Below are 12,205 nucleotides of genomic sequence, written 5' to 3'. Positions count from 1 at the left end.
ATTATAATTATTATAATTATAACAAAGAGGAGATAAACAAGGTAAACAGTATGACTTGTATTCAGTTATATTGCTATGCATTTTCTTGATCTTATTGAGTGTTTCTGCTGCTCTCTTGGCATGTGAAAATGAAACGTTGTGTCTTATATATCTGATTTCCCACCTGTAAATAAATGCTTGCATAACACAGGTTAATGTAAAAGGCTGAATGAATAATGTAACATTTTCATGGTTTTGCCTCACCTATTTCAGCATTTTACCATCATAATTTTCCCATCAGTTTCTTATTCTAGTGTTTTCTCTTGCAAATATTTGTCAAATTCTCCTAAGCTTTATAAATGCCAAGTCATTTAGTTGGACAAGTGGTAAATAGAAAAATTAATATAAAATGAATTGTGGTGTATTTGTAGACACTACTTCACAACATGTAGCTGAGAAATGTTAAGTGTAGTGTTTATTTGAGATGCCATGTTTGTCTCTTGGCTTTCTTGCATGAGATTTTGAAATGGATTTTAATCATTGTTGTGAACACTAATTTGGTTCTGTGGTTTCTTGATCTACACAAACTATTGAATCGTTAAATTGGATTGCAGCATTATACCTGAACTAATATTTGCTTGCATATTCTTCCATTCTGCTGTAATACAAACTGATCCTGCTATCCTTGATTCCTTGTATGGAGGTGCACTTTCTTTTCTCCCCCCTCTCTTGTCTCTCTCCTTTTTTTAAAAGAAAAAAAAAGCTGGAGGTGCACTTTCATTTGTTAAGGAGAGGCTTTATGGTTCAAATTTTCATGGTCTTGCAGGCAAATGCCATCCCCAGCACATCATCAAGTTCTGTGTGCAAAAAAACAAAAATAAAAATATGGGATTGGAACAATTTTTCTACCTGCCCCTGCCTAATCTGAAATGAATATTAAAAAGTGAATTTTATTTGGACTGCGGGTTTGGAGTTCTAGTGCTAAGAGTTTCATTCTATTTCAGAGATAAAACGGTGGCAGGTGCAGCCAATGAGTGGGTCAAGGAAATTAAGGTATTTGTAAGAGTAGGGTACTATTTAAACATTTTATTTTTGATCAAATCCAATTAGACTTTGACGTTGAGGCATTTGAATAGTTGCGTTTAAGGTTCAGTTAACTCATTGAGTTGGATGATTTGACTTTCAATTCTTCAACATTTTAACAGTGTCAAAGCATCTATTGAGAGGTACAAGAAAGCCAGTTCAGATTCTTCTAATGGTGGATCCACTTCTGAGATNCAGGTTGTATGCAACTTGAAATCCTCATTTCTTGCTGCAGCTGATGATAGTGGTGAGGTGAAGGTATGCTTCATATTTATTCAACATGTACTGTCTGATTTCTCCTATGCAATACCACATATATCAGTTGTTATGAGCTATCCTTTCATATTTGGTACTTTGATTGGGATCATCATGACCTTTGGAGTTTGGACACCTGAAATTTCTTTGATTTCCTGTTGGTGACATTCACCAAGTTTTCTTACTCTATTCTCTCATTAAACAAAAACATAAAAGTTAGGTTATACTTTCCTGAGAACATGGAAATCACATTTACGATTTAAAACTAATTTCTTTTTCCATTCTAATTTGATATATTATTTGTTTTATTCTGTATGCTTCTAATTTCATCCCTTTCATTATTGATTGAAATTGTCTTTGAAAGATTATTGACATTCGCCAGCCATGCCTCTATAAAACTCTACGAGCTGGTCATACATCTGTATCCTTCTTGATTCCTAGTGGTGCTTCGGAACATGGATGCTAATTATGCAGATCTGGAGTTTTGTGTTTAAGCTACTTATACTTTTGGTCTGTTCCTTGTATATTACATTATAGTACTGTTATAGTCTCTAACTTTGCGGCTAAGTTCTAATTTCGTCCCTAACGTTTGAAACGTTCTATTGTTTGCCTCAAATGTCTTATGTCACCCTATTTTAGTCTTGTAGTCAAAATTAATTGTTTTTATTCTAAAAGTACCTTTTCCCCTCTATTATTATCTTCTTCTTTCTCTTATTCTTCAACAAATTTCACTCTCAAATCACTACAACTACCACCACGGTCACCACAATTATGATTGTTGTCATTGCCTAGAAGAAGATGATAATGGAAGAAAGGGGTGTTTCTGGAAGAGAAAATTTTAATTTTGACCAGAGGACTAAAATAGAACAAAATAAGATGTTTGGGACAAAATAGGAGGTTTCAAACGTTAGGGACATAATTAGGACTTAGACTAAACTTTAGGAATTAAAACAATACTTTACCCTATAATCTATTTATCCTGTTACTGTTTGTTTCGCCTTGACTTTATGTGGTAGATATGTAACACGGTGCAATTTCTTCCTTGGAGATCGTATGAAGGTACTTATCTTTGTTCTTTCTCTTTTACCCTTATATGAATAAATCTATCGTTTCTCCCTCCCCCTTCATATCTATGGAAATCTGACTTCAACTTTTGTTCTTTGGCAGTAATTAGTGGAGGTCTTGATTCTTTGCTATTGATTTGGGACTTCTCCAAAGGGCGATCACACAAAGTTGTGGATTTTGGTATGTTTTTCCTTATAATGTCTAACTCTGTACTTATTAATTTAAGTTTTGCCTAAAATGACTTTAACTATTTTATAGAGCCTTCTTTTGTGTTTGTTGATTTTGGCAATGACATAAATCTCCTCATGCCTTGTTATCAACAAGAAGATTTTAACAAGCAAGGTTTTCTATAGGGTGGAGGATATTACGCAGGTAGGGAGAATAAGCGAGTTCATTTGGGTATGTGGAGAGTGGAGAGTGGAGAGTGGAGAGAATGAATGGCTTTCTTATACCCAGGACCATTTTCTTTTCCTTGTCATATCTCTAATACTTAACCCAAGTTCATTTTCAGAAATATACAATTTATTGACTGAAATTCATACTGAAATCTATGTCTGGGGGCATAGTTCTTTTATCTTACTTGATGCTAGTTCTAATATGCTTCTGCTCATTTTTGGTTGAGAAATGCTGCAGAATAAGAAAGCTCAAGTGTAACTATTGCTTTTGACTCCGTTCAAAATCTTGACCTTAACCATGAATGGAAGGTTAGGCTGTTTTAAAAACATTTTAATTTAATGAAGTGAAACATGAATTAGTGACTACTGACTTTAGAGAATGCAAGTCAGAAACAAGTAGTTTTTTAAATTTGAAGAAGCAAAAAGTCATCTCTGTAGTTAGGCATACATGCATAATGCCACTCCATGCAATGCTTTCTAATGATCTTCTTGCCGATTTTATTTTCATGGTTGATTTGAATATTTTTATATGGTGGCTTTTTTCTCTTTTTAAATTACTCAATCATGGATATGTATACCCAAAAAAATGATGAGTAATATATAATGAAAGACAAAATAAATGAAAGGGAAAGAACGCTACTCAATCTTTCTGCCCCTTCTTGCTGCAGGTTCACTTGAGGCAAACAGTAGCAACACTGGCCAGTGTGTCAATCCTGCTTTTGTTTATGCAATAGCTGTTCCAGAAGTTGACATGCTAGATAAATCAGATAAGATCTGTGCTGTTGCAAGGGGAGATGGAGTTGTTAGTGTGATTAATATTGAGTCTGAAATTGCTGCTAATAGGTCAAAGAGCTCGTCAAATTCACGAAAAGGATCTCAATCAAGATCAAAGGATGGTACCAGTTCAAGTAGTAATGTGGATGCAGGTCAAAACGGAAATAGGAGGTTGCATTTGGATTACACTTTGGGTGGCCATACTGCAGCTGTTTCTTGCCTGTAAGTCAAATCTTTATCATCGTAGTAAAGACTATATTCGCTTGTCAGTTGCCCCCTAACTCATGGGTAACTCAGGGAATTTTCGTTGTTTGGGGAAAGAGGGAAGTTCATAATATCCGGAGGAAATGATCAGTTGGTGAAGGTATGGAATTGGTCCAGTTATCGTGATTCTGGAATAGGCGACAACAATGATATCCTACACTCTACCATCAATGTAGGCCATAAAGTGAGTTTTCTTCGATGATTCCATACAAAATTTTGATGCTGGTTACTTATTATTCTTCAGCTTAGTATGTCTATTGTGCATTCATGTAAACACCTTCTTTGGCAGGTCAATTCACTGTGTACCGTCCCAGCAGATACAGACAACCTTGTCGTGTGTGACACATCTAAATCAGTAAAGGTCTATTCCGTAACTTAGTCTAAAACTGGATGAAAGTGGCTTTTGTGAATTATCCTGGAGAGCAATCAGAACTTTCAGTAACAGATTACTCAGAGGATCATGTTCCTGGGCGCGAAACAACATAAAAGCAGCAGAGATTTAATCTAGGCATACCTGCATATATTGCTGCTTTGAGGTTCACTATGACCTATTCTTTTGCTTGTCCACACGGTCCAAGTCGTTTCATGTGTACTTGTTATCTTCCAGTTTTTCATGCTACTTGTCAACTTTTTTCATGTATCCATTTGATTTTTAGGCTGGTTTTCTCGTCAAGACTAATAATTTGTAGTTGTTGTGTTTAGAAGTAAAACTTGTTTTGTTTGATGTTCTCGTCGTGCTCATTTTCGTGTTTGTTCCTACATTTGAGATTATCATATTAGACCGGTTGTTAGTGAAAAGTGAAAACAGAGCACTGAGCAAGCTCAAGTTATTCTCCGGTGTCTAAAGAAACTAAAATGAATAATGAAATGAACCTTGATACTTGGATATTATCTTATCGGGATATTTTCATAAAGATGTGTAAAACGTCTTTTTATAAAGACGCTTACGTGTTGCATTATTATTGGACGTATTAATGTATTAATGAACCGGTTATTTTTGAATTTTTTAACAAATTAGAATAACATCAATTTTTTTTATAAAAATAACAATAAATTCAATTTTTTTTGGGAATCTAATTGTATTTTTAAATTTTTAGGGATTTAAATGTCTGTAAAAAAAAAGTTAGAGATATATTTGTTTTTTTATCAAAAAATTTAAAGATATTTGATTTAGATTGTGTAATTCGATCGGATCAAATCGGGTCTAATAATTATAATGCAGATAATTGAGTTTATTATTATTGCTATAATAAATCGATTTTGTTCTGGTTTATTAAAAAATAAATTATTAACTGGTTTAATAAAAATGTCCAATAATAAAATGACACATATAAACATCTTTAAAAAAAGACATTTTTAATATCTTTATTAAAGTGATCTCCTTATCATTTTACTTATGTTAGACTCTTTCCTAATTTCTATACAGAGATTTTCCAAACTAATTATCTATGTGGATCCTGTGTAAAAAGTATAAAATATCATTTCTAATTGGAGTATATAAATCCAAATCGCTTATCTAATTCAATTCAGATTGAAATCGATCAAAATTGTAATAAATTTAAATTTAATTGGGATTTTTTCTAACAAATTATATGGATTGAATCAAGTTTTGATCTATATTTTTAAATCAATCCAATTTTATTATTTTATTGTAAAAAATTATGATTTTTACTTATAATTTGTTTTAATATATTATATAATTTATTTTATTCATGCATTACTTTTAGAGATAAAAAACATGCTATATCCTTTTAATTTTTTTTTTAAGTGCTAGAAACTTTAAATTCTATTCCACAATCACTCTATATATTTACACGCACACACACAGTCCTTAGATTGAGTTATTTTCCTAAATGGACTACATTGCATTGCAAACAACCTTGATTTCTAGTATTCACAATTTGCAGAAGTAATGTCATAGTTGATAGACATTAAATATTTGAGGGATATGACGTTGGAACAAGTTAGAATCAGAACGTACATTTCAATAGCTACAAATGAACCCACTGATATAGAACTTTGCATGCTGATAGTGCAGTATCTTTATCAAGTAGTATCATCAGGGGAGTGCTAGGGGAACAATGAAAATTTTGAACAACATGAACAACTACCAATCAAATGAAAATACACTACACCCTAATTTAATGCTACTAATTAAATTTACTCTTTTAACCCTATTAATTCACATTATTTACACATTGTTCAAAAATCTTGTTGGTTATCTATACTTTTCCTATCATCTATAATGTTGTGTTGGCGGGGCTTATAGTTAAAGAAGTAGGCCGTGCAACTGTCAACTGCTCCATCAAACATAACAGACATTGCCTCTCATCTCATCCCTCTCTTTCTGAAACCAAGATCCCAACCCCTCAACCTCCAAAAACAACACACTACTTGCTATGCTCCATCCTCCCAACATGGCCAACACCAATTGCTTTGTGCTCTTCCATATAAAACCTATAGTAGGAGCAGTAATACCAGCCAGATATACTGACCTTGAACTGGAAAAATGACCGAGTCTGGTGTTCCCCTATGCAACATTTGTGGGGAACAAGTGGGGCTTAATGATAATGGGGAAGTGTTTGTGGCTTGTCATCACTGCGCTGTCCCAATTTGCAAGGATTGTTTTCAGCATGAAATCAATGAGGGTCATACGGCTTGCTTGAGCTGTGGTGTTCCTTATCAAGGTAACCCTTCCCATGTCTCAGAAAATCTTTCACACTTTACTTGTTCAATACATGCCGTTTTCCCCACCTTACATATGTTTCCTTTTGTATTTTTTATAGCAAGAACAAACGGCAATGATGATGATATTCTGGATGAAGATGATGATGTTATAATGGTTTCTGAAGATCACTCCGTAATGGCTTCCCAGCCCAGTAGTTCTCAGGTAATGAGTTATAGCAATTATTAGAGGAAAAGCTGTTAACATTTGCACTGACAAACCACACCACTGAAAATTCTGCAGGATGTTGGACTCCATGCTAGACACCTCAGTTCAGTCTCTGCCGTGGATAATGGTAAATGATATAGACTTAGCTACATTTTCTATGCAACTTATGAAGAATTCACGGTCCTTCATCATCACAATATGGTTTTGTTGATCTTGTAGAAGTAAATGATGAATCTGGCAAGTCAAGCTGGAAAAGCAGATTGAAAAGCTGGAAGGGAAAGGATAAAAAGAGCAAGAAGAAAAAGGCTGCACCTAAGGATGAAAATCAGGCCCCAATTCCACCACAACAGCATATGGAAGATAAACGGTGAGTTCAATGAGAAACATAAAATAATTTACCTGAAGTGGTGCTTAATTTGATTCTGTATATATGTCATACTGTCATGAATTTATGATCTTTTGCAGGCCAACAGAGGGAGATGCTGCTGCTGTGGCTGCGCCACTTTCAGTACTGATTCCAATATCAAAATCCAAACTGGCACCATACAGAATTGTGATAATCATGCGACTCATAATCTTGGGTCTTTTCTTTCATTATAGGGTTACAAATCCTGTTGAAAGTGCTTTTCCTCTGTGGCTGACATCTATCATCTGTGAGATCTGGTTTGCATTTTCCTGGGTGTTAGACCAGTTCCCAAAATGGTGTCCGGTCAATAGGCAAACTTTTATTGACAACCTGTCTGCAAGGTTAATGCACAAAGTTCTTAAATGTTTCAATACATTCTGCTTTGTACTTTGGATGTTGATGATCACTTATATACCGTGATTTCAGGTTTGAAAGAGAGGGTGAACCCTGCCAGCTTGCTGCTGTTGATTTCTTTGTCAGTACAGTGGATCCTCTGAAGGAACCACCATTGATCACAGCTAATACAGTGCTTTCTATCCTTGCCATCGACTACCCTGTAGATAAAGTGTCCTGTTATGTATCAGATGATGGCGCGTCCATGCTCACGTTTGAGTCGCTGGTGGAGACAGCTGACTTTGCAAGAAAGTGGGTGCCATTTTGCAAGAAGTTTTCCATTGAACCACGTGCACCTGAATATTACTTCTCTCAGAAGATTGACTACCTCAAAGACAAAGTGCAGCCTTCTTTTGTGAAGGAACGTAGAGCAATTAAGGTAAGGAATTCCAAATTGAGTAACTCCACTTAACACTATATTCATTCATCTCTTTGTTTTTCAAATTGAGTATCTTAGAGCAACACCTTCATGTTTCCCTTTCAATTCTATTAGAGAGAGTATGAAGAGTATAAAGTACGGGTCAATGCTATGGTAGCAAAGGCTCAGAAAATCCCCGAAGAAGGGTGGACTATGCAAGATGGAACACCTTGGCCGGGAAATAACTCTCGTGATCATCCTGGCATGATTCAGGTATATCCATTGTTTCTGTCTGTAATGAATTTAATCTGAATGTTAATATTGTACTCTCATGGCTGCCTCAAACCTCCAGGTTTTCCTTGGACGCAGCGGTGCTCATGACACTGAAGGAAATGAACTTCCTAGGCTAGTTTATGTTTCCAGAGAGAAAAGACCAGGTTATCAACACCACAAGAAAGCTGGTGCTGAAAATGCACTGGTATGGATAGATACTTCAATTTCCATTAGTATTAGTATTTCATATAAAGTCATTAAGAGTTTATAGTGCTTGATGTTTGTTTGGTTTATGCAGGTGAGAGTATCTGCAGTTCTCACAAATGCTCCTTTCATTCTCAATCTTGACTGTGATCACTATGTTAACAACAGCAAAGCAGTTCGGGAAGCAATGTGTTTTCTCATGGACCCAGAAGTTGGTAGAGACGTGTGTTATGTGCAGTTCCCCCAAAGATTTGATGGTATTGATCGTAGTGATCGATATGCCAATCGCAATACAGTTTTCTTTGATGTAAGTTCATAGAAAAGAACAGAGTTTCTCTCCTAGATTCAATCAAAGTATGTCATCTCCTTATGTGGTCAGTTCACCAAACAAGTTTTTGCAGAATTGAAAATTGTGGAGACAACACCTTCTGTTGTTTCTAACTGTCATATGTAATGAATGTTCTATTAATAATCATCCATTTCAGGTTAATATGAAAGGACTTGATGGCATTCAAGGACCAGTGTATGTGGGGACTGGATGTGTTTTCAACCGGCAAGCGCTTTATGGCTATAGCCCACCATCCATGCCGAACTTACCATCTTCATCATGCTGTTGCTGCCCATCAAAGTCCAACAAAGATGTCTCTGATATTTGTAGAGATGCAAAGAGGGCAGAAATTAGCGCTGCCCTTTGTAATCTCAAGGAGATGGACAGTAAGCACATCGAATTATGTCAATAAGTACTAGAGAAAGATGCAGCAGAATCTTTCTTAAGTGACACTACTGGATTCTTTTCTTCTTGCAGATTATAATGAGGATGAGAGGTCAGTGCTGCTTTCACAAACAGGTCTTGAGAAAACTTTTGGCTTGTCTACTGTTTTCATTGGATCAACACTAATGGAGAATGGTGGGGTTCCTGAATCTGCGGATCCTGCCATGCTGATCAAGGAGGCAATTCATGTTATTAGCTGTGGATATGAAGAGAAGACTGACTGGGGAAAAGAGGTTTGGATTAAATGCTAATAATCTTTGTAATGAGTCCATACCATCTTCACATTTTAAAATGTATGTTTGTGTGTGTTTCAGCTTGGATGGATCTATGGCTCAGTGACAGAGGATATCTTAACAGGGTTCAAGATGCAATGCAGAGGATGGAGGTCAATATACTGCATGCCCTTGAGGCCTGCATTCAAAGGGTCAGCACCTATCAACTTGTCTGATAGGTTGCACCAAGTCCTTCGTTGGGCACTTGGATCAATTGAAATTTTCCTAAGCAGGCACTGTCCCCTCTGGTATGGATGCGCCGGTGGCCGTCTCAAATGGCTGCAGAGAATGGCATATATCAACACCATTGTCTATCCATTCACATCCCTTCCTCTCATTGCTTATTGTACTTTGCCAGCAATTTGTCTTCTCACTGGAAAATTCATCATACCAACGGTAATAGTTACTTCATATTTCTTATTATTGGTCTAAAACATAACTAAATGCATAATTCTCATCTATTTGGTTTGATCCCAGCTTTCGAATGTTGCAAGTGTTCTGTTTCTTGGCCTTTTCCTGTCCATTATAGTGACAAGTGTGCTGGAGCTGCGTTGGAGCGGTGTTACCATTGAAGATTTGTGGCGAAACGAGCAGTTCTGGGTGATAGGAGGTGTTTCAGCACATCTGTTTGCAGTGTTCCAAGGACTACTTAAGATGCTGGCTGGTGTTGATACCAACTTCACAGTGACAGCAAAGGCTGCTGAGGACACAGAGTTTGGAGAACTCTACATAGTGAAGTGGACTACACTCTTGATTCCTCCAACAACACTTATCATAATCAACATGGTTGGTGTTGTTGCTGGATTCTCTGATGCACTCAATGGAGGCTATGAGTCTTGGGGACCACTCTTTGGGAAGGTGTTCTTTGCCTTCTGGGTGATTTTCCATTTGTATCCATTCCTAAAGGGTCTCATGGGTCGCCAAAACCGCACTCCAACCATTGTTGTGCTCTGGTCAGTCTTGCTGGCCTCTGTCTTCTCTCTAATTTGGGTTAAGATCAATCCATTTGTCAACAAAATTGACGATGCTACCTTAGCTGATACCTGTGTTGCTATTGATTGTTAACAAGCCACTACAAGCAAGAATTGTTATCATTATACTATGCTTTTTGGGTGGTTTGGGCCCTCAAAATTAGTCCATGCTTACTAATAGCTAAAAGGTTTGAAACACAGATTCAAAAGTGTAAAGTTAGTTGCACAATAATCTCAACTTAGACTTGGTTTAACTGTTGATACAATGATATGATGTGCTGTATTGAATTTGATGGATCACTATACTAAAATAATCAAGCTCTAGCGATAAAGTTTAGATTTATATCATTGGACCTTAGTACATGAAATATTAAGAGTTCAATTGAAATGGGCATTTATTACACTATGCATGCATGGATGATATGCGCTCCTTAGAAGCTTGTAGAAAAAAAGAGACAAATAAACGTCAATTAAAAGTATGCCACGCAGTATTGACGTAGTTTCAAAGTGTTTCTTATAATCTTACATATAAAATCTAGTTATTGTGCTTTTTCTTCCCATAGAAGAAATAAAGAATGCAAGTACAACAAATGAAACGTAAGAATGAGGGAACCAAAATGATGCTACTAGTATTTCCTTTAAAAAAGAAATAAAAATTAAAGGAATTGTTTTTGCTACTACACAATGTGCTCGAGTATTTGGTTCCTTTGAATGACTAATAAGTAAGGTGGAAACTCAGGTGCAGTCGAATTCACGTGAAGTTGATATCTGAGAGCGTTAGATAAAAATATAGTCAAATCATCTAACGGCTCTCAGTATCAACTTCATGTGAAGTCGACTTCACCTGAGTTTTCACCTAATCAATTGTTTGGAGAATAATTTTAATATATAAAAAATAGAGAACGATAAAAAGGTGCAGCAGCTAATTATAGTTTAAAGAGAAAACAAAGCCATCAAAGGTTGAGCCCCAAAAGAAGTAAACATGGCAAAGGGGAACCCAATGCAAGAGCTGGATTCCACTCATCTGATCCACCTGATGCAAATAAAATAAAAATACCAACAAATAAAATAATCTAGTTGAAAATAGTAAAATACCATTATTCCGACAAATATATTATTATATAGTGTTTTTTATAGTGTTTAAAAGTNATAGACTCATATAAGTTACTTTTTCATAATTCTTCACATATTGGTCTTCTCAATGTTTAAATTATATTCTTTACGTGTTTAATTTTATTTCTAATTTGAGAAATTGTGTGATGAAATAACATCGATGAAGGCTGTTATAGGTCTTCTTATTCGTGTTTTTGGCTTATTTTTCTTTTGTAGGGATCATGAGTAATTATATTCAATTGTGCTTATATATAAAAGGTAAGTATAAATTGTATCCGATTTTTTTTTAGTAAAATTTTTATTATCTATCTTAAAATTAAAAAAAAATATTGTAAATTACTTTTGACTAATAAATTTATCATCGTTGTCGCAATATATTATGTATTCAATTGTGCATTCATTTTATCTTTAGCAGTTTTGATAAGTGTTTAAACTAAGAAAAAAAATATAAAACCGTTTTCAGGTATAAATACAGTTACTTCAACACAAAAATAAAGAAAATATATTGATAAGTTTCAAGTTAAACAACAATGTTAATCATATTACTTTGATTCTAATAATGAATATGATACAAGAATATAAAACCACATAAATTTTAACAAAAACAGTTTTCTATAATAGTTTTTTTTTTCGCTATGATAATAAAAAAGATAATTCAAAAACAAACTTAATCTCATATTAGATTGAACTTACTTTTAACATAAAAGTAAGGGAGTTTAAAAATTTTACTTATAA

The 12,205-nt window shown here is 35.1% G+C and overlaps 1 protein-coding gene and 1 long non-coding RNA gene across 2 annotated transcripts in view; both read left to right on the top strand.

Annotated features, from left to right (window-relative positions):
• Positions 1-10,654, top strand: part of LOC107634048 (cellulose synthase A catalytic subunit 8 [UDP-forming]) — a gene marked incomplete in the record, with an annotated part of 11,863 nt that extends 1,209 nt beyond the window's left edge. The window contains 22 exon segments of the mRNA XM_021117500.1: positions 10-41; positions 1,261-1,320; positions 1,682-1,738; positions 2,334-2,376; positions 2,485-2,562; positions 3,446-3,773; positions 3,849-3,999; positions 4,105-4,193; positions 4,423-4,452; positions 6,315-6,502; positions 6,602-6,705; positions 6,784-6,835; positions 6,928-7,075; positions 7,174-7,455; positions 7,541-7,886; positions 8,001-8,138; positions 8,218-8,343; positions 8,437-8,649; positions 8,828-9,056; positions 9,148-9,347; positions 9,429-9,782; positions 9,864-10,654. Of these exon segments, the coding sequence (XP_020973159.1) occupies positions 10-41; positions 1,261-1,320; positions 1,682-1,738; positions 2,334-2,376; positions 2,485-2,562; positions 3,446-3,773; positions 3,849-3,999; positions 4,105-4,193; positions 4,423-4,452; positions 6,315-6,502; positions 6,602-6,705; positions 6,784-6,835; positions 6,928-7,075; positions 7,174-7,455; positions 7,541-7,886; positions 8,001-8,138; positions 8,218-8,343; positions 8,437-8,649; positions 8,828-9,056; positions 9,148-9,347; positions 9,429-9,782; positions 9,864-10,451 (3,836 nt within the window).
• Positions 48-1,211, top strand: LOC110270487. Its single transcript, XR_002360115.1, has 3 exons — positions 48-682; positions 984-1,032; positions 1,185-1,211. It is a non-coding gene; the product is annotated as an uncharacterized LOC110270487 (long non-coding RNA).

The sequence above is a fragment of the Arachis ipaensis genome, chromosome B03, assembly GCF_000816755.2.
Source record: "Arachis ipaensis cultivar K30076 chromosome B03, Araip1.1, whole genome shotgun sequence".
In the NCBI taxonomy this organism is placed as follows: domain Eukaryota; kingdom Viridiplantae; phylum Streptophyta; class Magnoliopsida; order Fabales; family Fabaceae; genus Arachis; species Arachis ipaensis.
The sequence above is the reverse complement of the archived record's forward strand: the minus strand, read 5'-3'. Positions and strand labels throughout refer to the sequence as shown.